The sequence below is a fragment of the Marmota flaviventris genome, chromosome 2, assembly GCF_047511675.1.
Source record: "Marmota flaviventris isolate mMarFla1 chromosome 2, mMarFla1.hap1, whole genome shotgun sequence".
NCBI lineage: Eukaryota > Metazoa > Chordata > Mammalia > Rodentia > Sciuridae > Marmota > Marmota flaviventris.
In genome coordinates, this window is record NC_092499.1 from 170349488 (window position 1) to 170374785 (window position 25298).

At 36.5% G+C, this 25298-nt stretch overlaps 1 protein-coding gene across 2 annotated transcripts in view; it reads left to right on the forward strand.

Annotated features, from left to right (window-relative positions):
• Positions 1–431: 431 nt before the first annotated feature.
• Positions 432–25298, forward strand: part of Tmx4 (thioredoxin related transmembrane protein 4) — a 49871-nt gene continuing 25004 nt past the window's right edge. The window contains exons 1-2 of one of the 2 annotated variants that reach the window (XM_027922140.3): positions 432–809; positions 18768–18883. In XM_027922140.3, the coding sequence (XP_027777941.1) occupies positions 634–809; positions 18768–18883 (292 nt within the window). In that variant the 5' untranslated portion in view covers positions 432–633. Of the gene's footprint in view, positions 810–1072; positions 1133–18767; positions 18884–25298 lie in introns of those variants that run through there. The other variant, XM_071608752.1, reaches the window with a different exon arrangement.

Consider the following 25298-nt stretch of genomic DNA (forward strand, 5'->3'; position numbering starts at 1 on the left):
TTTAATTTTTAATAAAATTAAAATATTTTAGTAAAAATTATATAAAATCGAATCGTCTAGTTTCATCATCATCTCCAATTACGCGGTGATGCTTCAATGTATACATGCAGAAAGCACTTAAATTTTTCAGCCAGAAGCCAGCCCACATGTCCCTCCATTTTTCAGTGACCTTAAGATTACTCCACAGCCCCCTGCTGCTATTTTAAAGAGCATGGATTTTAAATGACCGGCCACGTTTCTCTTTAGAGAAACGCACGCGCTCCAACCCGCTATTCCAGGGGCCTGAGCGGTGCTGGCACTAACTTAAACAACGTTGGGTCATCTGTTTATTTTCAGTGTGGCAGTCAGGGAGAAAGGGCGGCTGTTGCCATGGCAACCGACACCCCCGGGCAACGGCAAGGCGAGGCGGGAGGGGGCGTGGCCTCGGCGGACGCAGGCCGATAAGAGGCGGTGCCGGCCGCCCGCCGGTGTCGCGAGCGGGGTCTGTACACACTGCCAGGCGGAGGCGGGGCGGCTGGGCATCTCCTCTGGACTACCTGGCAAGGCCCCGCCGGGCGGGCAGGCGACCAGGCCTCGGCCCTGTAGTTTCCTTGGCCCACACTCCCTGCTGGGGAGTGTTACTCCGCGCCCAACATGGCGGGCGGGCGCTGCGGCCCACTGCTGACGACGCTTCTGGTCGCCTCGGTTGTGGCATTGGCGGCGACCGAGGGCCCCGAGCAGGCTGTGCTGCCGGCGGAGCAAAGCCGAGTCCAGCCCATGACCGCCTCCAACTGGACACTGGTGATGGAAGGCGAGTGGATGCTGAAATTGTGAGTGTGCCCGCCCGCCCCGCTCGCCACATTATCCTCGCGGGCGCCACCTTCCCGCAGCCCGCGTGGTCGGCTCGCAGAGTGGTCCGGCTTGGCTAGACCTAGGGCCGGGTACCCACCCTGCCAGCGACCTGCGGTGCGGGGGCCGACCTCCTTTGCGCATGCGCGCAAGACCCTCCGCGCTGACGGCTAGGGGTGAAGTGCATCCCCACATTTTTCTCACTTGCTTTAGGGGAGGTTGTTTCTGGGAGAGAGAATGCAGCTTACCAAGGGAAAGAGGGTGGAGGGGAGGAAATCTGCATGAAAACCGTGCCCTCACAGGAGTGAGTATACGTGTATGGGATAATTGGCAGTCATTCAGTGACATCATGTACAGTATGAATAAGGAGGAAAGGATAGGTAACATTTGTGTTGAATAAGTTACAGTAGATTAGAGAAGGGAAACCACTTTGTACTAATGTCTTAGTTTTTCTTTTGAAGACCTTGAGATGTCATTGTGAGAATAAAACATTAACAAGCGTGCATTTTAGTTTTAAAACAGGATTACAAATAAATGCTGATACTATATAATTTTTAGAGGTCGATCTTTTAGGTGGATTTAATAATTTAATTGTGCTGACTTTATAAAGAGTAGGTTATTAACAAATTGTTCCTTTTGAACAACAGAAGGTAAAATGTTTTCAGTGCTTTTGCTTGAAAGGGGTGGGCAACTGTTTTTTAGTTAGGAGAAGGCAGGGGATTTGTTGGTTGTAGCTTTCAATTAACTCTGAATAGTAAGGAAGTAATCATTTGAAAGAAGACTTGAAGTTGACCGAGGACAGTTGTTTGAATAGACTTGAGAGACCATCATGATGGGCTTTTAGGGAAAATGAAGTTCTGGAGAAATAATGGCTGAGACCACATCTCTGTAGCCTGTGGTTTCAGGCCATATATGTGTATATATATTTCCTAATATTTGATAATTAATTTTTCATTCGGCACAAAAGACTCTCAAAATTGGATCTGTCTTTATCCAAGACCAAATTTTGATTCCTTAGACTGCAATTTAGATTGCAAGCAGATGCCTAATAGAGTAAAAACAGTGTTGAGATGATGGACGAAGTTGTCACTTAACAAATTACATTGCTCAAAGAACATATGCATACTATCTCTTCAAATTTGAATTTAGCTTTTGGTTACAAAAAAAGGAATATTTAGAACTCAAAACAAATGCCCTTGTTATCATAATAAATCAGTAAAACTGTTGGAAAAAAGCTAGAGGATCGAACAATTAAAGTAAACCACTCAACTACTTTGGAAGGAAGTGAGGAAATCATATTCTATTTAAGAGAAACTTTTAAACTAAGTGGAGCTTTATGTTAGGAATGCCTGTTTCCCTCGAATAACTGTAAGAACTTTAGAGAAACTGCATTTTGCCAGCTAATACTACGGAAAGGTCTTTTTTTTTTTTTTTTTTTCCTAGTAGATTTTTACACCACGTTCTTTTCCTGGATGTTAATTTTCTGATTAAAACAGTTTGTGTATGTAGGTGATAACAGTCAAAGAAGAAAACTCATATTTAATGTTGCCAACTCCTCAGCTCCTTTATGTTTATGGTTTCTTTTGGAATTGCTTTTTTTTTTTGGTAAGTCAGAGAACTAAGAACACTAAATCATTGGTGAGTTGAAGCCCCACTAAGTTTCTAAAAATGAGTGACAGCCAATAACTCTTATGTTTGGTTATGTTGATGGTTCACATTGTACCTTTTTATAAATGTATAAGCGTAGATGGGAGAGATCATATGCGATAAGCTTGCCATTTGTCCAGTTGTCTTGTGTAAGCTTGCACTGTGATGCAAAAAGAGTCTTGTAACCTGGAAGTAAGCTGTGTACATATTGAGATCATTTTAGTAGGAGTTCTCTTTACATGGAGTATTCTGCAGAATTAGTGGATAGGAAATGACAGGAAAGGAAAGGATTCACCCAAATTACATTCCAATTTCTGCATACCAGAACCTCTTCAGAAATGTTTCCTCTGAATAAATACTATAGCTCTTGTCTATTTTTGATTTATTTTCTGTATTATTAGATGATACTCCTTCTCTTCCCTTTGAAAAAATCCAACAGTTTAAAAAATATAAGATTCATTATATTATTGATACCACTATAGGCCTATGACGTTCTAGGGATTCAAACATTATCAGGTTTTTCTTCTCATAAGAGAAAAACAAAATGTGTTTATGCTACTTCCCAGATCAACATTGTGCTCAAGTGAACTGGTTTTATAATTGGAGGTAACTAGAGTCTGCTGCTGATGTGTTGAACTACCTAAAGAAGAAATGTTGGGAAACTTTCTCATGGTATTAAATATTTGATAAGGGGGGTAGGGCTGTTGCTTAGTGTTAGAGCACTTGCCTGGCATGTGTGAGGCACTGTGTTGGATTCTCAGCACCATATATAAATAAATGAATAAAATAAAGATTCATCAACATCTAAAAAAATTTAAGAAAAGAAAAAAGTTTGAGAATCTAACATCACTTTGAATGACAGTTCTTTCTTTATTCATTTGCTTATAAGGAACTTTTCTTCTGGGAATCTGCTGTTCTATATCTCATGTCATATAAAGCCTCTGTAATGCAATTTATGGTTATATTTGTGCTGTTAATTTCATTTAGTTTTAAGGACCTACCAATGTTTGCCTGGCTCTGAGACATGAAAAGATCCAAATACAAAATTCAATTTGTTATATTTTCTGTGTCTTTCAAACAGACAATTTTGGGGATCCTTGTAGCTGAATTTCCAGTTTTAGAAAAGCAGTGCTGTGTTAAAGAGAAATTATCAGATAAGAATATATTTGCAGTAATTCATTTCTATTCTGAAACCTTTTTACAAATCTGCAAAAGAATTTTATTACTGCTTATATTTTCTTTAATGCTAAGGGCTTACTGTATTCTCTGTTTTCTCTTTTTGTTTGCTTTCATATAATCATTTTATAACACTCATCCATTTCTGCCATGGCACTACAACTGGCTTGCTGTGCTTTTTTTTTTTTTTTAAGATCTTCCCATGTTTTCTTTTCTTTTTTATGTTGTGTTCCATTCCGTTGCTTTGCAACCTTTTGCTGTTTTAAATACTTGCTTGGCTTCCATTATGTCAGTCCTTGAGAATACCGCTTTTATTCTTTAGAAACACAAGAGTATGCAATATGATACACTCTGTATACTGTTTTGATAGCTAAACAAAGCAGATAAACAAGCAGATATCCAAATAGCTTATTTTTGACCTGCTTATCGTTAAACCAAAATGCAATGAAAAAATATAAAAATATTTGAGTTAAATCACATTACTTCTGTAAATCAGATCAGGTTGATTTTTTATAAAATACTTTTTCTGACCTTGTTCTTGGGCTGCTCATGTTTCAAAACAGATTAGACACCTGGTGATGGAGTAAAGCCTCATTTATTTGCTTAGGACCTCTAGATTTTGGAATTTTCTTTCTAGTATTCTTCTCATGCCTAGAGGGTGTATTGAACATTATTTCCTTAACTTATCTGTGTCAAGTAGTTGTCATTTCCTGCAGTTTATAGATTGTCTTGATTTTATTGATTGACTGTTAAAGAGGTAGTTGCTTAAATTCTTGTTGTAGGTTCTTTACAGGGTTGAAGACTTGGGAAGGTGGAGGTGAATGAGCTACAACCTTGATTTTAAGGGACTGGCATTTTATAATGCTCTGAAGGAAATAAATAGCATAAGTTACATTCATTTCATTTAGCAAATGTTTGCATGTCTCATTGTCCTTCTCACTTCTATGAATGTAGTACAAAATACTAGTGAGATTGGAGTGAAGACAGAAGAAAAATTGTCCATTATTGGTGAATAAAAACTTATTTTTAATAAAAATTCCAAAAAATAAATTTAACTAAGTCTTCCCTCTGAAATGTTTAGTACACCTAATGAAATTGAATTTGGTGACTTCATACAAAAAACGTATCATCACCGTGCATCTAGCAGAACCTCAGTGTACTTTGTATATGAATACTACCATAGATAACAATGGTGTGCTGTTGAATTTGGTTCCCCAGAAATGATTAAAAACGTTAAACTTATATCCAAGTTATGTAATTTAACAGCATTTTGGTTATCTGAAATATATTTCAGATGTCTTTATGAAGCTTTGTAATTTTACATATCACTATGACTTGCAAAATGTTTTAATAGAAAATATGTTGACCTAGTTTCCAGGAATACAATGATATACTAATTCCCCATAGAGACTCTGAAATCAAAGAGGATTACATTATGTGTAAAGGACACACTTACTGGCAGATAAGATTTTTTTTATAGTTCTTAAGAAAAGACTGCTACTATGAGGTAATTGTTTTTTTTTTTTTTTCTTTTCAGTACTGGGAATGGAACTCAGGGACTAGAAAATGGTAGGCAAGCCCTCTATACACTGACCTGTGTCCCCAGCCTTTTAATAATTTTTTAAATTTTAAGACAAGTTTTCCCAGGATGGATTGAACTTTTGATTACAGACATCTGCCACTGTGCCTGTCTCCTTGTTTTAAACAATGTAAAGAAAGACCATGTTTGGTTCTTTCCAACGAGTTTTATTTATGCTTACATGCACATGTACATAAATAAATTATATATACATATATGTGGGGGGGGGGAGAGAGAAACTCGAAGATCACATGGCATATCTATGCATTCATTTTACCCCTGGCAATATTTTATTTATAATAGGTTTTAAATTCTTGTTTAAATTATTATCCCTTATATACAGAAGAATACAGGAGTACACATAAAAAAGCTGTGGCAACAATGGGTCAGTTCTCTTACTTAATCCAGAACTGGCTTATCTCCACAATTGAAGGAACATGTTGGTGTATTCCACCACAACCAGCTCTGACTAAATATCAGAAATAATGGCTTTGACAATCCACAGCCCAGTGGTAGCAGCAACATAGAAAATGGAATAACTAAAATTACTTCAATGGCTTATCTGATGGTGTATCATAATTGCATATCTGAATACCAGTTTCACCAAAAATCTAATTTACATAACAGTCTAGCGACTAAGGGCTTGATTTTTTAAAATTTGTGAAATTTGCAAGGTTTAATAATTAGTAATGTAGCACATGTATGCAAAGACAGAGTCCTAGAGAAATTAAGCAGAGAATATCTAAAATCCATTAAATTGTCCTTCAAGGGTTTTTCCTTATTTTTGTACATTCTTTCTTATGCCTCCTACCTCTTTCCCTCTGAATGTTGGTGGTGATGTTGTCTTTTTGTTGATGTTGTATCTTGAAGATTTTTTTTTTTTTAAATCACAGATACCTCCATCTGTGTTCTTGCTTTAAGTGGTCTTAAGACTTAAGCAAGTCTCTCTAAACCTGCTTTCTCTCCTTGTCAGCAAGGATATGAAGTTCAGATGAGCTGAGGTGAGGTATTATAAACGTGTCTTGGAAACCTAGCAGAGTATTGCAAATGTAGTTTGTGTTAATGATCATTCTTACTGTGTGCTTGCTTTGTATGTATCATTTAACCTTCCAATAACCTTGTAAGGTAGCTCCTGTTACTATCTCATTTTATAGTTGAGGAAGCTTAAGCATGGAAAGATTATTAACCTGCCCAAAATCACATGGGTAATTCATGGTTGATCTGATTCCTGTAGCAGAGCTCTTATTCAAAATCCTGAAATGCCTACTGAAATATTCTGAATGATTTAGTGTTCCTTTTTCTTTAAAGTTTGCCAACTGCCTAAGACTCATCTGCCTTTTGGATATTTAGAAGTTATATAGAAAATAACTTTTTTTCTATGAAGAATGAAAATGAAATTTTTACTGAAGTTTATACATTTGCTTATTCAGCATACATTTCTAGACCACTTACTGTGTATCGGGAATATACTTTGCCCTGGAAATATAGAGATAAAATTTTAAAAAAAATCCATGTTAAAAAAATGTTACAGGAATGTTCTCTAGCCCATGTCTTCTAGATCTTCTATAATGGGAAGACTAATGGTCTTTTAGAGCGATCTTTGGATTAGCTAGAATAGTCTTTTCTAGAGATGTCATTAGGGAGTTTTGCTAGTCTTGCTGCTTTTGGGGCCTGATTGGATAGAGGTTTGGGCATCCTGTTTCTTCTGATTTCTGCTTAATTTCCAGTATTTTATCTAAAATAAATTCATCCTTTCCCCTAGTCTTGTCTTTTTAACATCCCCACCCTACCTTTTTATAATGTGAAATATTAAAATCTTTCCTGATTGCAGTTTTTTTTTTTTACTTTGTTGTTGTTCTGCAAAGTGCATGTGTATAATTGCTTTGATTGTTTGAATAGAACTTTGCACAGTTCAAGATTTTAAAAGGACTTGCTTGCACAGGTGATCTGACATCCCTTTAACCCTAAACCTTATTTAAAAATTGGATCAATTTACTACCTTTTGTTGAGAGCCACAGCCGAAGGGGCCCCAGCAAACTTCCAGCTGCCAGCAATCCAGCTGCCGGCTGATGATTGGCTCACAGCGGCCCCAGCAACATCTAGCTGATTGGCTCCTCGGCCCCAGCAACATCTAGCTGATTGGCTCCTCTGCGGTGATGCTCATTGGACTGTTTCCCTGCCCTTTCAGACCACGGAGCTGCTCATTGGGGGACTTTTTGGCTCTGCCCACGTGACCCAGCCAATCGGCCTCAAGAGCAGGAGGATTGTGGGAGGTGGAGAGAAGCTTGTGGGGGGGAGAGACAGGCTTGTGGAAAGCCGGTGGTGGCAGTTGAGGCTCTGAGGGGTTTTTCCTGAGATGCTGTTTGTTTGGCGTGTTTGGTTCTAAAAATAAAGTTAGTTTCTTTTGACAAGTGGCTCCTGATTGTGCCCAGCCAGACTGCGGCATCTGGTGGCTCGCACGGGGAGCGACTGAGGGTAAGTGAACTGCTCGCCCCTGAGGGCAGGGCGAGAGGATGGGTAGCCATTTTAAGATTCTTCTTTTGTTATTTTGTTTCACTTTTGTTTTAAGTTGCCTGTCCCTGGAGATGAGTGAGACGGAAGAAAAACCGCTCACATCTGAGGAAAAACTATTTACGTCTGAGGAACAGATAGGGAGAAAGGACGGATGCACATGTCAGGAGGATAGAAAGGCTATAATGACTTTTTGTTGTTCCCTTTTTATTTCATTCTGTCTCGGTTTTGTTTGGCGTCATCTTGTTGGGTTGTATTATAGTAGAAATACGGGATCAGAAATTAGTAAAAAACAAACTGAAAGAGTGTTAAGTAAATTGTTAGAGGAAGGAGGCATCCCAGTAAAATCAGTAGCAGTCAGGGCATACGTTGATACAATACAAAAATGTAGCCCATGGCTTTTTAAGGAGGAGTTGTTAAATATATCACAATGGAACCATCATGGTGAAGATTTAAAAAGAATAGAAAAGAAAAGCCCAGGGACTCTGCCAGTTGGCACATTGCCATTGTGGACGTTCGTATCTTGTTTGCTTAGTCCAAAGCCTTCAGTTCAGACAATGGTAGAGGAAGGAGAAGACATAATGATTCAAGTAAAAGAGAAGGTCTCTCAAGTTAGTCAGACAGAGGAAAAGATTCAAGTAAAAAAGAAGGTCTCTCAAGTTAGTCAGACAGAGGAAAAGATTCAAGTAAAAGAGAAGGCCTCTCAAGTTAGTCAGACAGAGAAAGAAAGTGTAAAACAGAAAAAGCCATCAGGGGGAAAGTTACAACAGGAGATCGCTACTAACACCTTTCTATCACCAGAGGGTGTAAGTGTCCAACCAACAGCACCACCTCTACAGGAGACTGCTACTAACACCTTTCTATCACCAGAGGACGTAAGTGTCCAACTAACAAGGCCACCTCCATATGCTGGGAGGTCCCCAACCCCCGCAGTTGATAGTTGGGATCCTGAGACAAGATCTCAAATATTAACATGCCCTGTATTTGAGGCAGGAGGGCAGCGATTTTACCAAGTTTTAAATTTCAAAACAGTGAAGCAGCTAAAAGAGGCTGTAACAACCTATGGTCCTCAAGCACCCTTCACTGTAAGCTTGGTCGAATCCATTAACAACTTGAACATGACGCCAGCAGATTGGGCTAATATGTGTAAAGCTGTGCTAAATGGAGGACAATACCTGTTATGGAAGGTTGCCAATGAGGAATTTTGCAAGGAGACGGCTAGGCGAAATGCAGCAGCTGGTTATCCTCAGAGAAATCTAGATATGTTGTTAGGAAAGGGATCTTATGAGGATCAGCAGCAACAAATTGCATATGATCCTGGCGTATACGCACAAATTGCTGCAGATGCAATTAAGGCATGGAAGACTTTACAAGGACATGGAGGTTTACAAGGTCAATTATCTAAGGTAATACAAGGAGCTAATGAACCTTATGCTGAATTTGTAGATAGGCTTATTCAAACAGCTACCAGAGTTTTTGGGAATACAGAACAAGCAATGCCATTACTAAAACACCTGGCTTATGAGCAAGCGAATCGTTGGTGCAGAGATATCATTAGACCATGGAAACATGAAGATTTAAACACATATATTAAATTATGTAGAGACATTAATGAACAAGAGCAAGTCGTGGCAGCTGCAGTAAAACAGGCTTTAGATGCCAGAGACATTAATGAACAAGGGCAAATTGTGGCAGCTGCAGTAAAACAGGCTTTAGATGCCAGGCCAAGAACATGCTACAATTGTGAAGAAACAGGACATTTTAAAAGGAATTGCCCCATTGGAGGAGGGTTTAACAAAACTAGGTATCCAAGGAGTAGAATACCAGGTATTTGCCCACGATGCCGTAGAGGGAGACATTGGGCTAATGAATGCCGTTCTCAAACCACCATAGAGGGTACTCCATTATCAAAAAACGAACAAGGACCAGGTGTTTATCCACGATATCGTGGAGAAAGGCATCAGGCTCCATTGCCAAAAAATGGACAAGGGGGCCCAATGCTCCGGGGCCCAAAACCACAAATATACGGAGCACTGGAGGAACCCAGCAACCCCATCAGGGTAGTGCCCAGGACACATTGTCCATCAGATCCCTCATCAGACAAACCAGAGGGAGCGCAGGGTTGGACATCTGCGCCTCCGCCAGAGCAGTACTAACTCCAGAGATGGGAGTTCAAATCATTCCCACAGGGGTGAAAGGACCTCTTCCCAAAGGAACAGTAGGCTTATTATTGGGACGCAGCTCTTCTACTCTAAAAGGACTTATGATAAGTCCTGGGGTAATTGATCCCGATTATGAAGGTGAAATAAAAATTATAGCCAGTTCTCCAAAGGGTATATCAGTAATTTCACCAGGAGATAGAATAGCACAGTTACTAATAATACCCAGCCTACATGATAAATTTTCCAGTCGTACTGTAGAAAGAGGTTCCAAGGGATTAGGTTCCACAGGTGTAGATTGGGCTATGCTTTCTTTAAATTTAGATTCTCGCCCCATGCTAAAACTAAATATTCAAGGACATGAATTTAATGGGCTACTGGATACAGGTGCAGACCTTAGCATCATCTCTCGTCAAGAATGGCCAAAACATTGGCCATTACAACAAGCCACTCAAACGCTTCGAGGCCTAGGAGTGGCGACTAATCCCCATAGAAGTGCAATGGTATTAGATTGGAAGGATCCTGAAGGATGTGAAGGAACTATACAGCCATATGTATTGGATCATCTTCCCGTAAATTTATGGGGACGAGATGTCCTAGATCAATTAGGTTTGACATTAACAAATAACATCAACCAAAATGCACCCACTATTATGACTAGACAAGGTTTTAGGAAAGGAAAAAGATTAGAAAAACAAGAACAAGGTATAGCAGCACCAATACAAATAGATCAAGGAACAGACAGACATGGGTTGGATTTTCAGAAAGGGCCACTGAGACAATAAAAATTACTTGGAAATCAGAAAGACCAGTGTGGGTTCCTCAGTGGCCCCTGACTAAAGAAAAGATACAAGCAGCCCATGACCTGGTCAAACAACAATTAGCAGAAGGACATATACAACCTTCTGTATCTCCCCATAATACTCCCATTTTTGTCATCAAAAAGAAATCTGGTAAATGGAGATTATTGCAAGATTTAAGAGCCATTAATAATGAGATGGTTATTATGGGACCTGCTCAATCAGGGATTCCTCAGTTGTCTGCTTTGCCAAAAACCTGGTATGTTTTAGTTATAGATATTAAAGATTGTTTTTTTTCAATTCCAATTCATCCTGAGGATAGTCCACGTTTTGCATTTACTATCCCTGCACTGAATCATGAAGGTCCTGATCAGAGATATGAATGGAAAGTACTCCCTCAAGGGATGGCTAACAGCCCAACTATGTGTCAAATTTATGTTAACAAAGCAATCCAGCCACTTAGAAATCAAAATTCTGAACTACAAATATTTCACTATATGGATGATGTATTATTAGCACACAAAGATAAAAACACATTGCTAGAATGTTATGCCACACTTACAAACTTATTAAAAAATTATAATCTAGAGATAGCAATAGATAAAGTACAATTAAATTTTCCAATTAATTATTTAGGAGTTCTATTATCCTCAACCATGGTCCGTCCACCAAAAATTCAAATACGAGTAGATCAACTCAAATCACTTAATGACTTTCAAAAGTTATTAGGAGACATAAATTGGATAAGGCCTTATTTAGGTATACCAACAGGAGAGTTGGGACCTTTATTTGATATCCTAAAAGGTCCATCAGATCCAAATTCACCCCGAATGTTAACGCCTGAAGCAAGAAAGGCATTAAAAATCATTGAAACATATATGGAAAATATGCATTTGGATAGAATTGATATAAGTTTGCCTTTATTATTTATTGTACTACCAACAAAAAATATTCCTACAGGAGTATTTTGGCAAGAAGGTCCATTATTATGGATACATTTATCTTATTCTCCTAACACTATTCTTACTAGGTATCCTGAGGCTGTAGGACAATTAATACTCAAAGGAATAAAAGCAGCAAAGGGAGTGTTTGGAATTTCTCCCAATAAAATTATTACTCCATATACTATGAATCAAATTGATGAGTTAGCTAATGAGTTAAATACTTGGGCAATAATCATGTGCAAATCTAATGTTTCATTTGATAACCACTTACCATCTAATCCTTTATTGTCTTTTTGGGCATTGCATCCTGTAATTTTTCCAAAAATGACAAGAAAAACACCTATCATGAATGCTCCAAATATATTCACTGATGGGTCAAATAATGGTACAGCAGCAGTAGTTACCCCTGATCAAACTTTTACATTTTTAGTACCCAAACAATCAGCTCAAAAGGTAGAGCTTAATGCAGTTTTACAAGCTTTTGTGATGTTTAAAGATTCTGTATTTAATTTATTTTCTGATAGTCAGTATGTAGTTAATGCTATAGTATCTCTTGAAGATGCTGGTAGGATTTCCCCTTCTTCTACTGTTTTCTCTTTGCTTTCCACTATACAAAGTCTAATCTGGGACAGAAAAGATCCATTCTTTATAGGACATATCAGGGCACATACAGGATTGCCTGGAGCCCTTAGTTTGGGCAATGATTTAGCAGATAAAACTACACATGACATACATATTTTCTCTACACTAGAAGAAGCTATAAATTTTCATAAAAAGTTCCATGTCAATGCTAATACTTTACAAAAGCGTTTTAAAATAACTAAGGAACAAGCTAGACAAATAATAAAACAATGTCAAAATTGTGTGACCTTTTTACCACAAGTTAATCTTGGAGTCAATCCTAGAGGATTGATACCTAACCATATTTGGCAGATGGACGTCACACACTTGCCAGAATTTGGAAAATTAAAATATTTGCATGTTACAGTTGATACTTCTTCTGGATTTTTGATGGGCTCCCTTCATGCCGGAGAAAAAACTAAAGATGTTATAGCTCATTGCTTACCAAATTTTGCCACTGTGGGTGTTCCAAAACAGTTAAAAACAGATAATGCCCCTGGTTATACTTCTACCTCTTTTAAACAATTTTGCTCAACATTTGGCATTACTCATATAACAGGAATCCCATACAATCCACAGGGACAAGGCATAGTTGAAAGAGCTCATCAAACTATTAAAATGTACTTATTAAAGCAAAAAGAAGGAATTGGGAAGGGGTATATATTCCCCAAAGATAAACTTAAAATAACCCTTTTTACTCTAAACTTTTAAAATTTGGATTCATCAGGACTTAGTGCTGCGGAAAGGCATATGTGTCCAAAAAATGTACATAAGCCCAAGGTACTTTGGAAGGATATTCTAACAGGACAATGGAAAGGTCCTGACCCAGTAATTGTCTGGAGTCGGGGGTCTGTTTGTGTGTTTCCACAGGGAGAACAGCAGCCGATTTGGATTCCAGAGAGATTAACCAAAGTCCTGACCCAGTGATTGTCTGGAGTCGGGGGTCTGTTTATGTGTTTCCACAGGGAGAACAGCGGCCGATTTGGATTCCAGAAAGATTAACTAAAGCGATTTCTACAGACCAAAAAGAAGATGATTTGGCTCAAATCCATAACAACTGATATCCAAAACTCCAGTTTGGCTATTCTTACATCTGCAACAGAACCAGGATGCTTTTTTCAATATCTATTTTATTATTGCCCTTTGCCATATCATGAAGTTCTATTTTGTTTTTTGAGCTCATACAGACCTAGGTTAATGTTTTGCTGATCAGTTCTATTTTTTGACTATAGAGTTTTTAAACATTGCAATGGAGATTTCACCTGTAAAAAGTTATAAGGCCTTTACTATAATGTTATGTGTTGTATGTATTATGTTATGTGTGCACACTTGTGTTTTGTGTTATATGTTTGAATGTCCATATATCATATATGATGAGCGCTCATGATAAAATGGATCCAAATATTTTTTTTTTCACGTGATTTATATGGTTTAATTTAAATTGGGTAAACAACTGTTGAGGATTGTTTTAATATGTAAACAAAAAAGAAGGTTAACAGATCTGTTTGTTTACTTTCACCTTTCCTTTTCATTATATTTAATAATTCTCTTAAAGACAATGTAAATTGTTAAGAAAATTGTTTTCTTTTAGTGCCTTCTGTAATGTTACATAATTTTTTCTTTAGCCATTATTGCCAGAATTCCTATCTTCATCCCAGTGCCGGTGAAGACAATGTAAATTGTTAAGAAAATTGTTTTCTTTTAGTGCCTTCTGTAATGTTACATAATTTTTTCTTTAGCCATTATTGCCAGAATTCCTATCTTCATCCCAGTGCTGGTGAAGTCAAAGATAAAACCAATCTACACCTTCTACAATAGCCATCACTGAACTGCTTGCAGAACTTGCCTGGACACATTGTGAGCTCACCTGTATGCATTTTGAACTATCTGTTGGTGCAGCGACTTGTGGTAGTGTTGGGGTATTTTTGCTGATGATGTCACCGGTGGTACAATTTTTCAAAGGAGCCCTCAATTGGCTTAATGTCATGGCATTTTGCATCCTCCTCTACTAGTGATGGTCTAAAATTTGGGGGCCAACAGAGGTGAGGCAAAGAACCTCACCCCCCCACTGGTGCAAAGGCCTATCCACAAGTATAGCTGTATGCTGGACCGGTAGTCAGTGACGGGTATGATCCAATTGCAGTGGTACCAACCTAAGACAGGAGGCTGACGCCTAGAGGTCAGTTCATCCGATGACGGGTAAGGACCATATGTTGAATTGGACTGCCTAACAGGCACGGTCCCTAAGCCACATGCTTGTTGTTTAAACAGAGAGGGGGAGATGTTGAGAGCCACAGCCGAAGGGGCCCCAGCAAACTTCCAGCTGCCAGCAATCCAGCTGCCGGCTGATGATTGGCTCACAGCGGCCCCAGCAACATCTAGCTGATTGGCTCCTCGGCCCCAGCAACATCTAGCTGATTGGCTCCTCTGCGGTGATGCTCATTGGACTGTTTCCCTGCCCTTTCAGACCACGGAGCTGCTCATTGGGGGACTTTTTGGCTCTGCCCACGTGACCCAGCCAATCGGCCTCAAGAGCAGGAGGATTGTGGGAGGTGGAGAGAAGCTTGTGGGGGGGAGAGACAGGCTTGTGGAAAGCCGGTGGTGGCAGTTGAGGCTCTGAGGGGTTTTTCCTGAGATGCTGTTTGTTTGGCGTGTTTGGTTCTAAAAATAAAGTTAGTTTCTTTTGACAAGTGGCTCCTGATTGTGCCCAGGCAAGTTCTGCAAGCAGTTCAGTGATGGCTATTGTAGAAGGTGTAGATTGGTTTTATCTTTGACTTCACCAGCACTGGGATGAAGATAGGAATTCTGGCAATAATGGCTAAAGAAAAAATTATGTAACATTACAGAAGGCACTAAAAGAAAACAATTTTCTTAACAATTTACATTGTCTTCACCGGCACTGGGATGAAGATAGGAATTCTGGCAATAATGGCTAAAGAAAAAATTATGTAACATTACAGAAGGCACTAAAAGAAAACAATTTTCTTAACAATTTACATTGTCTTTAAGAGAATTATTAAATATAATGAAAAGGAAAGGTGAAAGTAAACAAACAGATCTGTTAACCTTCTTTTTTGTTTACATATTAAAACAATCCTCAACAGTTGTTTACCCAATTTAAATTAAACCATATAAATCACGTGAAAAAAAAAATATTTGGATCCATTTTATCATGAGCGCTCATCATATATGATATATGGACATTCAAACATATAACACAAAACACAAGTGTGCACACATAACATAATACATACAACACATAACATTATAGTAAAGGCCTTATAACTTTTTACAGGTGAAATCTCCATTGCAATGTTTAAAAACTCTATAGTCAAAAAATAGAACTGATCAGCAAAACATTAACCTAGGTCTGTATGAGCTCAAAAAACAAAATAGAACTTCATGATATGGCAAAGGGCAATAATAAAATAGATATTGAAAAAAGCATCCTGGTTCTGTTGCAGATGTAAGAATAGCCAAACTGGAGTTTTGGATATCAGTTGTTATGGATTTGAGCCAAATCATCTTCTTTTTGGTCTGTAGAAATCGCTTTAGTTAATCTTTCTGGAATCCAAATCGGCCGCTGTTCTCCCTGTGGAAACACATAAACAGACCCCCGACTCCAGACAATCACTGGGTCAGGACTTTGGTTAATCTCTCTGGAATCCAAATCGGCTGCTGTTCTCCCTGTGGAAACACACAAACAGACCCCCGACTCCAGACAATTACTGGGTCAGGACCTTTCCATTGTCCTGTTAGAATATCCTTCCAAAGTACCTTGGGCTTATGTACATTTTTTGGACACATATGCCTTTCCGCAGCACTAAGTCCTGATGAATCCAAATTTTAAAAGTTTAGAGTAAAAAGGGTTATTTTAAGTTTATCTTTGGGGAATATATACCCCTTCCCAATGTGGGAGGTGGAGAGAAGCTTGTGGGGGGGAGAGACAGGCTTGTGGAAAGCCGGTGGTGGCAGTTGAGGCTCTGAGGGGTTTTTCCTGAGATGCTGTTTGTTTGGCGTGTTTGGTTCTAAAAATAAAGTTAGTTTCTTTTGACAAGTGGCTCCTGATTGTGCCCAGCCAGACTGCGGCAACCTTTCCCCTTTACTCTGTTTCCTTTCCTAGGACTTGGTGTATGTGTTTGTTTTTTTGGCAGGCATTTTTTTCCTACTTCTTTTTCTCCCCTGCCTCTTCCCTCTCTTAATGCAGAAATATTTTTTGTGAAAACGATTTTGTAAAAACAATTCTGGAATTGAAAACATAAAAAATAAATTGAGCATTTTATAATGTTTACCAAAAACTTGGTGTATCTCTTCAATCAAGTCTTTTAAAAAATATTATTAAAAAATCTTTCTACACAAAATAGGTGTGTAGTAAATCCTTATTTTACCCATCATTCAGGTTTAGCAGTTATCAATACCTTGTCAGTCTTGTTTCATCTGTACTTTCTGTCCATTATCCTTTGGTGGTAAAATTTTTATACTGTGAGACTCATTACATGTGATCAATCTAGGGATAGCAATTTTTTCTTATGTCTATTTTATTTATTTCCTCAATATTTTGACTTACATTAAAGATTTTTTCAAAAGTTTAAGTAGATTAAAAAAATATGTCTAGTTGGTGGCATCCTGAAATGTTACTTAAAATGCGCCCAATGATTTATTTATTTTTGCCTGGAGTATCCTGTTCTATTTTGTGAGTACTAATTATTTTATTTTCTATTGTTCTGGGAATTATTCAAAACCAAATGTTTCTCCATTTGTTCCAATGTATTTTTGTGCCATTATTCTGAAAATGTTAATTTTCCTTTTAATTTTGTCATGATAGTATTTTGAATGTATTTCAAGCATGTGGTATTGTTTGTTCACAATATTTTATATTAAGCATAATCCTGCAAGCTTTGTTAAATCTCTATACAGCTTGTTTGATCTAACTCCTTCTAATTTCAAAGGATGTCTTCCTTTCTGTATTAGTTTCTTTGATCTGCTATCACAAATTACAGATGGGGTGATTTTAAACAACAGAAATTTATTTTCTCACCTTTCTGAAGGTCAAATTTCGAAGGCCAGAATGCAGCAGGGCTGGGGGCCCCAGTAGGCTCTGTAGGAGTGTCCCTTTGGTGCCTCTATGAGGTGGCTGCTGGCATCCCTGGGTGTTCCTTGGCTTGTAGCTATATTACTCATTTCTATGCCTCCATCTTCACATGGTCTTCTGCCTATTTATCTTTGTCAAAGCTCCCTTTTCTTCCTCTTCAAACAACTGTTATTGGATTTAGAGCCCATCTTAAGTCAGAATGATCTCATCTTGGGATCTTTAATTATACGTACAGAGACTCCTACTTAAAGTAAGGTCATATTCATGGATACCAGGGCCAGCACTTGGACATATCTTTTGGGGGAATATTATTCAACCAACAACACTTTCTGAGCAGTAAACTTCTCTGGATTCTCATCTTAACAATTGCAGATTAAACCCTGAAAAAAATTTAGAGCTTTGTAGTGTATATCTTTATGGTGTTTTCCAGACATGGGAGGGCAAGGTGAAGCCACTAAAGTATTGTCTCAGGGCTCTGAGTCTTCACACATATTTGTTTTTCTCTGCTAAGGGTTGAACATTCTTTGACCCCTCCCTGATGGTACTCCTGTTTTAAATCTTTCTTAGTGGCTCTTTCTGAGGTACCCAAGCTCCTCAGTGTCACTATAGCATCTGTTCAGCATTCTCAATCATAGCATTTGTCACTTCGATTGTATTTACCCGTCTGTATCTTCTCTTCACCCCTGGATAATACAAGCCACAAGGAAAGGAGACACCACATCTATCCCATTCACTGTTGTGACCTCAGCTTTTAGTAGAGTGCTTAATGTTTTTTTATGTAAACATTAAATGTAAATTAATATTTTTTATTGAATAAGAAATATATATAAAAAGTGGGATTTCTGCTTGAAGGCCCAAGTATTTTTAACTCTTTTTCAATTTAAAAAAGTGTTGTATAGAACTTTTCCTTTTCTTCTTGGAATGATTCAGAACACAGATACTCAGATGTTTGGAAACATGCTTGAGGACCCACTAATGACAGAACTTCTGGCCCCTATCTAGTAGATCTACAGCTTTGATGGATCTGAAACTGGTTTATCATAAGGGTAACCTTGTGAAAATTACTTTCCTTTAGTGGGGCACTCAAAGTGCATTCATCCTCAGAGATCAAAATATATTTAGAAAGTAACAAAGTTCAGTTTAAGTGTAAGAATAGCATTAAACATTTTATATATAGCAATAATTCCTCAAACTTTGACTAATTTTTTCCAATAGAATTGATATTCATATATTAAATTCTAGAGGGAAAGTATGCTTCTCTTTTTCTATTTTAAAGGACTTTGGAAAAGCTTGATTTTTATACTTCTCTTTAGTTTAGAATTTATTTTTTCATTTAAATATTCTATTCCTCTATTTTTTCTTATAATTTTTTCCATATATTTGTGCTAATTAACTATTCTTCTCTTCTAGTTATGCCCCATGGTGTCCATCCTGCCAGCAGACTGATTCTGAATGGGAGACTTTTGCAAAGAATGGTGAAACACTTCAAATCAGTGTGGGGAAAGTAGATGTCATTCAAGAACCAGGTATTGTAAATGTTGAACATATATGCAAAAAAAAAATCACTTTTTATTTTGTAATTTTTTAAAGTTTATCAAAAAGTTGGGAGACTAGGACTACCTTTTAAATCATCAGATTACATTTTAGCACATCTGGGTCTGTCTATGTATGTGCATATGTATTTGTATTTTCTGAGACATTGGCAGTAAGTTGCAGGCATCATGACACTTCACACTTCACTTCTTTATCATGTAAAATCTTCCTGATTATTTCCCATGGGTGAGGGGGAATGAATCAAGGTTTTCAAGCTGCATTTGTTTTGTTCTGTGTTTTTAGTCTCTCTCAATTTAGAATAAGCCCATTTTTTTCTTTCATGACATTAATATCTTGATGAAGATAAGCCAGGATTTACCTACGTGTTTCCTTATGGTGATATTTAACTTACTCTCGTATTTTATTCATTTTCTATAAAGTGGAATTTTGATCCAGAGGTGTAGTTCAATTCTGGCTAGACATTATGGCAATAGTACTTCATAGGTGGTACTCTGACTTTATGTTGCATCTCAGCAAAAGCCAAATGTTATCACCATTAGTGAAGTTAATTGTGTGCATTTGGTTAAGGTGGTAACACTATCTATCTAAATATTTTAGAAACAACCTGCTTATTAACAAATAATCAGTGAAATGATACTTTGGGATTTTTAAGATTCATGATGATTTTACCTGACTCAGTGGGTTCCAAAATGGTGAGTATCTAATTTTGTCATTCCATCTATTCTTATAAGCTCTGAGGGCTGTAATTTTTTAAGAGAAAGAATCACTTCACCAAAGAGTAAAAGCGAATACTTTATATTTTGGAAAGTTAATATACAATAAATTTGTATTTGTAGTTTAAAAATAACTTTGTGTATTATATATAAGTTGAGAAGTTGTGGGCTTTTATGATCTAAATCTCTGAATGTGCCTATTTTTCAAAGTTTATCAGTCATCTTTTCTTATAGAAATTCAATTTTTACCTATGACATCACTTTATAAGTGAAAAAGAAGTTAAGCATGAAAGGGTAGCTGTTTACCTTTGTATAATAACTGTGAATTAAAAAAAAACTATACTAAGTAATGAAGTACCATTTACTTGGAAAAAAGAATGGATGATATATGTTAATATGGACATAAGGACAAACCCATGGAGAGATATTTTTTATTATAAGCCATGTAAGCCATGAGTCTTCAAGCTTCCACCTTTTAAGCATTGGAACAAAGTTGCTTCTGTCCATCCTCTACTTGGGGATGGGCAATTATGATTATTAGTTCTTGGTTTTGGCTGTTGTGGATCAAGAATACAGTAAGAGAAATTGCTTTGAAGAAATATTTTAAAAACATTTATTGTTAACTTAAAGTTTTCTGTAGATGTAAACTAATTATATTTGAAATACAAAAAAAAATGACTCTTTCATCTGGTATTTTACAAGAATAACTAAGAAAATAAAGTTCAATGAAATAAAAGTATTTTATGTATTAGCACAATTTTTAAGGCAAAGATTCTAAAATTATTTTAAATGATAAAATCTTGAAGACTGCAATTCATAAACACAAATTAGGAGACAAAGTTATACATGCATGACTGTTTGAATGTCCTAGAGAATACAATCATGGGCTACATAATCATGTTTTGGACAAGGACAAACTGCATAGATGACTTTGGTACCATAAATTCTTATTGCCTAATGATGTAGATTGTGTGTAGAATGTAGTTTGTGTCAGTGCATTCTATGATGTTCACACAAAAAAATTACATAATGATGCATTGGCAGAACATGTTCTGATCTTTAAATGATGCATGGCTATATGCTTCTGATTATAGTGTTTTAAGTTTATAATTTTACTTGAAATTTCAAACCTCATGTTTTCATTAACCCTTTAATAGGACTTAAAAATAGCATGTTCATTCAACAAAAATATTTGAATTCCTACCATGCATCAGACTTGAAAAGTAAACAAGGAATATAGAAGGCTGGTTCTTCATTGAGCTTACATTCTAGTAAAGGAGATAAGTAGTAATAAATACAAATAAAAAATAATGTCAGATAGTGTTTGGCGATAAGAAGAAAATAATAAGGTAAAAATTGTAGAAACCAATGGGAGAAACTTTTTTTTTTTTTTTTTTTTTTAATAGGATGGCCAGGGAAGAAGTCTTTAAACCAGAGATCTTGTTATAATAAGAGAGTGAACTTCAACAAGATTTGGGGCAGGAGCATTGCAGGTAGAGCAAACGCTATGTGCAGGTAGGAGTATTCCTGGCTTATTTGCAAAAGCAATAAGAGGGCCAGTAAAGTACTCTGAATGAATGGAAATGGAGTGGTAGCTAGGCAGCAGGCTATGTAGTATCTTTTTGGCCATGGCACGGAATTTAGATTTTATATGAAGGATGATAAGAAGAAAGATTCTGGAAGGTTTGAGTAGGGAAGTGATGTGATGTGATTTTATGTTTTAAAAGAATTCCCTTTGGCTGCTATGTGGAAAAAGCTGACTGTAGGGAGCCAGAAATGGAAAGTAGGGAGAACAATTAGGGTGTTAACGCAGTAATTCAGAGTTGAGAAGACGTAGCTTAGCCTAGAAGCAGTAATGGTTAAGTGGTTGGATTTGAGAGTAGGATTTCCTGATGGATTGTTTGTAGAATGTAGTAGGGAGACAGGAGGTAGGTCTGAGGAGGAGCAGATTTGGGATGGGTTAAGTTCAGAGTGTTAAATAAACATCCATTTAGAAAGAAGCTAGAGAGAGATATTTGAGGATCATCTGTGCAGATGTTTGAAGCTAGAGAAAGGAAGAATTGAGATTGCCTATGGGGCGTGTACTAGAGAATGAGAACTTGGGCACTCCAACATTTGGAGGATAAGAATTTTCAGCAGAGAAGTAGAAGCCAGTAAGGTAGAGGAGAGGGGTGAGGGGAGAGAGGGCGTAAGCATGCATCTAACCTGGTACCAACTCTCAGGCAAACCTATGTGGCAGCTTGTCCCTATGCCTAGAAACAATTTTACTATTTATTTTTATAAAATTTATTATCCTGAATGAGTAATGGAAAACCATTGAAATGTTATTGATTACTTTTCCCCAAGTTGAGCACTCTACTGGATATTTTTCTTTTTTCTTTTTCTTTTTTTATTAGTTGCTCAAGACAATACAATGATCTTGACATATCATACATTTGATTCAAATGGGGTCTGAATTCTCATTTGTCCACATGTACAGATTGCAGGATCACATTGGTTATACAGCCACGTTAATACATACAGCAATACTAGTGTCTGTTTTATTCTCTACTGGATATTTTTCTATGCAAATTTCTATTTGGTTATAGAGCTTCATTTGCATATTCTTTCATCAAGACTGACTTGCCACAGGCATGTTAGTCAGTAGTAATTTCATTTTTCTCTGAGAGTAAAATTTATAATCAGGAAAGCAACAATATTTTAAGTGTTCATACATAAGAAAATGCATTAGTCATGCCCATGATTCTTCTCCTTTATGTATTCTAAATAAAAGATATTTCACAATTATGAAAACAGACATTATAAACATATTGTGTTTTTATAGCTGAGATGTAGAAAGGAAAGGACAAGCTTTAGATTCTAAGTTACATTACATTGGCTGTTTAATACTGCATAAGATAGGGTGATATTTCAGTTGGGTTCTCTTTTTGAAATTGAATTTAATGAGTATGTACAAAACAGTAGCTGCTCATACATCACCCATGGGTGATGGCTGTGTCACTGGATTAGAAGGAAACCAGACCCTATCTCAACTAAGAATAAACATTGTTCTTAAACCACAATTTAATGCAGCAGAAGTCAGTTTAGTTTGCTGTACTTCAGTTAGTGTTATATTTTAAATTTTATAATATAACAACTTTGTATTCTACTATAATTGGCAACATTATTTCAATCTCAAAGATTAGGTTAGTTCTACTTTTTTTTAGTTGTTTTCCTTCACTTTCTTAAGTGATAACTAGAATTTAATAAGCCATTACTTTTGTTTGTAATTGTGTTAGGTATACGCATTTTAGCTTTATAATAATTCTCCATCTTACTCAGAAAACTGAGCCTCAGGAGGTTTAGTAACATGACCAAGGTATCACAGCTAATAAAAAGTAGAACAAAAGCTATTAGTTTTCTCAATACTGACCTTAATTTCTATTGTGTTTTTGCATACCAGTATAATTTTTTTCCTCTAAGTTTTTAATCTTTATGTGTTTTCTGATAAGAAATTTAAAACTTTGTGTATTCTGGATTTATACCCTTTATACATTGTGCTATATATAGTCTTTACTTTAAAGTAGAAGCCACCCTTATAATAGAAAAGTCACACAGAAATTTTGGGAGTGTTGGTCAGACTCTGAATTTCAGAATCCACATGCTTTTTGCAGCTTGCTGCAGTGAATTATCATGTGCTTCTGGAAATGGCTGCTGCCATGCTGTTCTAATTCTTTGCAAAATTCACACTTGGCTTACTGGTTTTATTCTGAAGTCCCAACCTCAGATAGTTCCTATATGTTACAGAGTGCTCATATTTTAATTTTGCAGATAATGAAAAGATGTCTCTTGCTGCTTTATAGCATCAGTATAAAAGGTTAGAACATGTTTGAAACACTGGCATGGATTTCCTATGGTGTCACATCTGCAAGGGTTTTAGTAGTGTCTCATACTTCAAAGATGACTTTGGCTCTTCTAGATTTTGTTGTTGGTTTTACTGAATTCATCCTCACTGATGATATATTATTCTAGAATAAACTGAACTCATATCTACAGTCCTATTATGCTGCAGTCCTATTCTTAATATTCCACACATGTATTGTCATTTGAAGTCAAATTGACAAAGAAGTATAAATGAAAGCAGTCTTGAGATGGTACTATTTATTAGCAGTAGTCTTTATTTTAAATGTATCATTTTATGGCCTTGTAAATTGATACAATGGTTACAGAAAACAAATCAGCAGTTCATATCAAGAGCCATAAAATTTTCCTACATTTTAATCTAGCAATTTTGGCAACAAGTGTTTTAGTATAACCCTCTAGCCTGAACCAGAAAAATGCAGGAAAATTTTAGAGACTATCTGTTACTTGTTTCGTTTTCTTATTTTCTTTGTACTCATTTATTTTCATGGATACATTTATTTGCATGGACATAATTTATATTTTCCAAAATAATGTGCAGTTTACAAAGAACTGCAGACAAAATTAGTTTGTGCCTATCACATCATCTTATTTAATCAGAGATTTAAATATAAAATATCAGAGCTAGCAATTATTAGTATTTATCATATATCAGGTACTGAATTGTACATGCTTTTAAAATATAAATATAAAATCATTTAATACTAAATACTAATTGATAGAAAATATGGTGCCTGTGTATAAGAAGAAAAACTGAAGCCCAGAGAATTTAAAATTATCTGGCTGGGGGTGGCTCAGCGGTAGAGTGCTCACCTCACATGTGTGAGACCCTGAGCACCACATAAAATAATCGATCCTCAGCACCACATAAGAATAAAATAAAAAGGTATTGTGTTCAACTACAACAACAAAAAAATAAATATAAAAGAATTTAAAATTATCTACCCCAGATTAAAAAGGCAGAAGTGAGATTAAATCGCAGGTATGCTGGCTTCTGAAATTGGAAATATTTTCTGTATTGTGTAAATAAATATTTAAGAAAATTTTTGTACTTTTATGCATTTACTTATTTATTGCTATAGCTGATGATGACTAAACATATATAAAGGACTTTAAAAGCAGGTTAAGAAAATTGCAGTGATATATAACATTTATTAGAAATTCCATTTATTCTGACAAAATCTAAATAAAAAACTTTAAGAATAAATGAGATACTGTTTATTTTTTATTCCAACTAAAAAACCATGTAAGAAAAATGTGTTTCCCCAACACTGTAAATCTCAGATAAAATTTCAGGATAGGTATAAGAATTAATAGCTAGGAAAGAAGTAAAACATGACACTATTTGTAATTATTTTAAATCAAAGCATGTAATAATTTTTAAATACTTAGAAATACCAATACATTTCCACATGGCAATTTAGAGTTGAAAGTTTAGTACAGCAGAGGTATCCTTGCTCTTCATTCTGGTGGAATTCCAAGTAACGTCAGAGGTAAAAATGCCCTCAGAAGTGCTTGTCAAAATAAAATCCTCATTTGACCTCTCCTTGGGTCACTTGCATATTTATAGCTGACAAAACAACTTTTTAAAAAAGGGTAGAGTGAAAAATTTTTGTAGTAAATGTTTCTTTTTGTGACATTGATTTTTTACACCCTCAAGTGCTGTGTTTTCTTAAAGAGTTTTATTAGAGTCCATTTGTTCTGTTATGAGAAGAAATAGAGAATCTTCCTTTAAGAAGACTTATTGTTAATCAATAAAGTATTATGTTGAATA